Source organism: Chenopodium album, chromosome 9, assembly GCF_948465745.1.
Source record: "Chenopodium album chromosome 9, dcCheAlbu1.1, whole genome shotgun sequence".
Classification (NCBI taxonomy): Eukaryota; Viridiplantae; Streptophyta; class Magnoliopsida; order Caryophyllales; family Amaranthaceae; genus Chenopodium; species Chenopodium album.
In genome coordinates, this window is record NC_137842.1 from 23587272 (window position 1) to 23593185 (window position 5914).

General features: G+C 35.2%; 1 protein-coding gene across 1 annotated transcript; it reads right to left on the minus strand.

The window, feature by feature from the left end:
• Nucleotides 1-1920: 1920 nt before the first annotated feature.
• Nucleotides 1921-3670, minus strand: LOC145557535 (uncharacterized). The gene is made up of 2 exons (XM_081618708.1): nucleotides 2443-3670; nucleotides 1921-2384 (listed from the first exon to the last, which is right to left on the minus strand). Exons 1-2 carry the CDS (start codon nucleotides 3668-3670, stop codon nucleotides 1921-1923), a joined length of 1692 nt encoding a protein of 563 aa, XP_081474834.1.
• Nucleotides 3671-5914: the final 2244 nt, after the last annotated feature.

Consider the following 5914-nt stretch of genomic DNA (forward strand, 5'->3'; position numbering starts at 1 on the left):
TGCGAAAAACTGGAAAATTTAAGAACACATACAGCTGTTGAGGCATGTAGGAATTGGCGTCTAGAAAACGGAGCTTGTCGCCGATGATAAGGCTCTATCGTAGGGTGAGAATTTTGTCTCCAGGTGACATGGCTCTTATCACGACGACAGTCCCTGTTGGTTGGCGCCGTGTTCTTCCAATACCGAGCCAGAAATCTGTCATCTTGTTTTGACTAGTACTAGCACTGTTGGCTCGATTCTACATCCTGATTGAGTTTTTCTCTCTTTTCTGAAACTCATATGTGTTCTGCATACAGACATAACCCTCAGGGAATTGATGCTCCATCTACCCGATTTAACGCTCTAAGCAAGAAAGGGTACATCCGAGAATGTTGAATTCACCAAACCATAGAAGCGAGTTCAACTCGCGGAGTCCCATCCACTCGCGCCAACCCTTCCAAAGGTAAGGCTTCTGCACCAGTGCATGCGGACTCATAACCATGGACCCTCTTCGACTAACTCATATCCAGAATTCTCTATTTCTCTTCTCTCTCTAAGCTCTCTCCTTCTCTCTCTCTTTATGGCCTAACCTTTTACAAACACAATTCCTCATATATTAGACACACCTAGCCAAGTTCAAAGTTGCCTTCGCCCTAGACGTGAAAAGTTGATAATTTCTGAGGGTTTGGTCCCAAATCTCTATTTCAATTATTTAAATTAATTGTTTAATTTTATTTTTTTCCTTGAAGTTACTAACGTATGTATTTTGTTATCAAAAAGAAGTACGAGGCATCCAAGTAAGTGCTTTAATTGCTTTATTGATCTTTTGATATAGAAATCATGCTTAGATTGCTATTTTGATTCCTAGTATCGTGTTAGGATGTTTTATTGCTTCCTAGTATTTTGTTTAGGGTAATAACTAAAATTTCTAATATCAAGTATGATTAACAGAATGCTTCCTATTTTCTTTCCTAATATCATGTTAGAGCTAAAGCTTTAATCTTTATGTTTAGTAACATGCAAGAGTTTGTTATTAATCTTGTTAGTATCATGCCTAGGATCTTGCTTTATTTTTAACATGAACATGATTATTTTTATAATTATTATTACGATGATGATTATTATGTTGCTTGATGATATATATTTATTTTTATTGCTTCATCACGCCTTTCATGCATGTTTAAAGGGAATTTGTACTTGTAATCACGCTTAATATGATAATTAATAATCTTGTTTAGAGTTAATATGATTATAATTCAAGTGATCGCCAATAATAGATTTATTTGTGCATTAATATTCAACCAACATAGATTAAACAGGTTTAGGGTAAATCTATTGAGTGCAAGTTAGTCAGAAAGCGCACATGAATACGAGAAGAATAAAGTAGACGTCTATTATTAGGGCAGGTTCTTTCTCTTTAAGATTGGATTTGTACCTTCATCCCCGAACTTCCAGTCTTGGTTCCAGACCTATTGGAGTTAACGATCTTCTAGATCGTTAAAGGGTGTAACCTTCACCCTGTGAACGGTTTACAAGTTCCTAAAACTTGTTGGTGACTCTTTTGCTCTAGCTTCCTTCCCTTTTGACGCCATCATGCTTAAGTGTATGATCACGATGGGTTCAAGTTTGGGGTAATGCTTGAAATATTCCCTACAGTTTTTTGGCAACTCCACTGCTTCTGCGACCTATAGTCCCTTTACCATCAAATCGCCCGCTGTGTCGAAGAAGTTCCACGCTAAATTCAATAGCTAATTCATATACCATTTTCTCTGCAACATATCCCTTATATGTTTTCATTTGCCTTTCAAAAGGCCATGAACTTCTCATATGCACGGGACCACAATATTTTATCTTTCTAACCAAGTGAATAGGTAGATGAACCATGATATCGAAAAATGTCGGGGGAAAATACATCTCAAGTTAGCATCAAATGACAACAATTTATGTTTCCATAGACTCCAAATAACTAGGATTAAAGACTTTACTACATATTGCATTAAAGAAAGAACATAACCTAATAATGGCATATCGCACATTTTTCGGTAAAATAGAACGAATAGCAACAGGTAGGAGATATTGCATCAAAACATGACAATCATGAGACTTAAGACCCACGAGTTTCAAATTTTGCATTAAAACAAGAGATGATATGTTGGAAGAAAAACCCCCAGGCACTTTTACCCCAGCTAAGGATGCACAAAGCTCTGTCTTTTCTTTCTTAGATAGTGTATACGCAGCAGGAGGTAAATATGAACGGTCTCCAGACTTAATAGCATGAAGCTCACTTCTAATCTTCATTTTTGCTAAATCTAACCGAGCACCTTTACTATCTTTTGTCGTACCATTAATGTCTAATAAAGTGTCAATCAGACAATCACATACATTCTTCTCAATGTGCATCATATCTAAAACAATGTCGTACATAGAGAAATCTCCAATAAGGAAGGCGCCACAATTCCGAACACTTCTTGTACCCTTGTTTAGGAATAACATCTTTATTTTTCTTCAACTTGCAAAATGTAATTCGAATGTCTTTAACCTTTTCATACACTTCAAGGCTAGAAGAGACATGTGGCTGGCTAGCAAACACCTGTTTTCCAGTAAAAGCCTTTTTCATTCTTCGATAGTAATGATCATAAGGAAGAAATGGGCGATGGTCATAGTAGACTGTTTTTTTAGATCCTTTCATGTACTCTCCCTTCCAATGGTCTTCGCATGTAGGGCAAGGAGTGGCTCCTTTGACACTATACCCTGAAAGATTACCATATGCTGGAAAATCTTGGATTATGCAGAGCATTCTCAGATTGAAAAATTCTTTTCGGTTAGCATCAAACACTTCCACCCCCGTCTCCCACAACAATAACAAATCGTCAATGAGAGGCGCCAAGTACACACAAATATCATTTCCGGGCTGTTTTGGTCCAGGAATTATCATTGACAATATTATGTATTTTCTTTTCATGCATAAGGAGGGCGGCAAGTTGTAAATGGCCAACATAACTGGCCAAGTACTACAGGTGCTACTTAGAGAGCCATATGGATTCATTCCATCAGTAGACAATGCATGGCGGAGGTTTCGTTCTTCACGACCAAAATCATCCCATTTGTCATCAATAGACTTCCATTGTGGAGAATCAGTTGGGTGTCTAAGTAATCCATCTTTTTTCCGCCCAAATTCATGCCATGTCAATTTCTTTGCCTCTTCAGGATTCAAATACGTACGTTTGAATCTTGGAATAATTGGGAAGTATAGTAACAGCTTAGCTGGAACTCCTTCTGTTATTTTGTATCTTGAGACATTGCATTGAGGGCAACTCTTAAGAGATTCATATTCTTTTCGGTACAGTATGCAATCATTAGTCAAAGCATGAATTCTATTATAACGCAAGCCCATTGTACACAATATTTTTTTTGCCTCATATGTAGAAATCGGTAAAACATTATCAGGAGGAAGCATGTCAATCAAAAACTTAAGTAATGCATTAAAACTCGAATCTGTCCAGCCATGACCCGCCTTTATATTGTACAACTTAAGTACACCAGACAATCTTGTGTACTTGTCACAACCTCCATATAAGGGCTTCTCGGAATCACTTATCAAATCCTCAAAGGTCACCTCAGGATCAATCTCAACCCTTTCCTCAAATTCATCTATCATGTCATCTAAGTTATCACCCTCATATTTCACCATGAACATTAGAATTATCCATTTTTTTCACCCATTGACGAAGTTCCTACTCTACTTTCTCCATGGCGATACCAACAAGTATATGTTCGATCAAATTCCCATTTACTCAAATGAGCAAGTATTACATCAACCTTGTGATAACTAAGATTATGGCAGATATGGCAAGGACACGGAATAACATCACGACCTTCACTATTCGTAACTGCAAATTAAATAAATTTGACAACCCCGGCATCATATTCTAGGTCTCCAGGTTTTTTGGTTGTAATCCAACTTTTATCCATTTCAAAAAACTAGAAAATAAAACGAGAAACATGAATCTATACATAAAAAAAGTGTAATATATGTTAATAAAGATAAATATCCACTCAAAGACATTGAGTCCTTATCAATAAAACTAAAGTTAATTATAATTTTAATATCATTCAAACTCTCATGTGCTGTAAAATAGAGTAACCTCCTCAATATTAAAACTCTTTTTAATTTTAATTTTATTTATAGTCCATTACTTTTTTATTAGTTTGATGGGTTACTTAGGAGTAGTTAGTTAGTGCTTTGTTGTTTTTAGTTATACTTTATCATCTTATACTATTGCTACTGCAAGGCTTTTCTATATAAGTTTCATTATTTTCTAGTTTTCTTTAATCTAAGAGAATCTACTTAGTATTATTATTAGTTTGTTCATAATTTCATTCCTACTAGTAAAAATTTTGATTGACACTCAGTGTCTAAACTTATTATAATTAAGTGGGTAATCTAGTTTTCATATACTCATTTGTTTGTTCAGAGTATTGTCCTTTGTACAATCGACTACTATCTACTCATGGCATACTCCTTCACATGATTTCCAGCACTTCAATAAAAACAAAAAGCACGAATACAGTAGAGTAGTATCATAATTTTCAATTTCGAAATTCAGATCAATTCAAGGATTTCATCACAATATATACATGCACCCAATTTTAATTGCAATTAAACGGAATCACCCTCGATAAATACATGAATAATGCCGAAAATCAGAAATAAATGGAACTAATGCTCATAATTCATTGTTTAACAACAAGAATTCCAATAATATCATCTCAAAACTCGCTAATCGTAAACTAATTAACATGCCAATAACATAGGGTTCGTATTTGTAAAATAGAAATCATACTAAAACTTACGAACCTGGCTTCTATGTTTCTGAGATGAGAAGCGCCTATTGATGAATTGGAAAGGATCGGAGAAGCGGCAGCCGGTGGATAAACGGTGGAGAAGAATCGCAGTTATGGAGGTGGAGTCGTGGAGGTGGAGAGGAAGTTTTGGAGTTTCAATGTCAGAGGGTTTTTACTTTTTTTTTTATTATTTTACCCTTTTTTTTTCCCTTTTGGTAAAATGTCATAGGCTTTATTTTAGTTAGAGCTAATTTTTTACCAAAACTAAATATTTGGCCTCGCGGGAATCTGTGCGCCCACTGTGTTTTTTTATTACTAAAACCAAATAGAACGCTCATCTCATAACACCATCCTATAAGATAAAGTCAAATTGAATAATTTTTTTTACTTTTCTATAGCAAAATCAAATATAACGGTTCAATAAAAAAGGCGTTCCATTTGATTTAACTTATAACACAATTTTCTATCAAAGGCGTTTTATATATTTCTGGAGAACGCTTATTCAACTTTACAGTTCTATATTATGTGTTACTTTTTCCCATTTTTGTGGTAGTGATTTCTATTTTAGTTCCTAAATTTATTTTTGACAATTATTTAGAATGAGTGGATGAGACTCGAAAAATTCTAAGTATTTCATGTGCGTAATTTTATTAACATTATTGTCCTATGCATAAAAAAAAAAGGTTCTCATTGGAAAGACCATTCGTAATGAGTTAAAAATATAGGATTTTTACATGTAGGAAATTTGAGAAATGTCTTTCACAACTAGAATCGAAATAATACTGCGAAAACTTGAAAATTCTAAGAACACAGAAAGCTGCTGAGGAATGTAGGAACTAGCGTCTAGAAAACAGTTATCGTCGTATGAAAAATGGCCTTTTTGCCTGGCGATAATTTTGTTGTCTGTTGACGGAGCCATTTTCTGCCGACGGATAATGTTGTCTGGCGCCGAGCCAGAAATCTGTCTTCTTGTTTTGACTAGTTCTAGCACTGTTGGCTAGATTCTACTTCCTGATTGAGTTTTTCTCTCTTTTTTGAAACCCATATGTGTTCTACATATAGACATAACCCTCTGGGAATTCATGCTCCA

Bases quoted from the DNA above. Each gene is read 5' to 3' on its own strand.
- LOC145557535 (XM_081618708.1), bottom strand. From the start codon at position 3,670: ATGGTGAAATATGAGGGTGATAACTTAGATGACATGATAGATGAATTT. The intron at 2,385-2,442 runs GTTCGGAATTGT...ACATTGTTTTAG, and splicing joins TAAACAAGGGTACAAGAAGT to ATATGATGCACATTGAGAAG.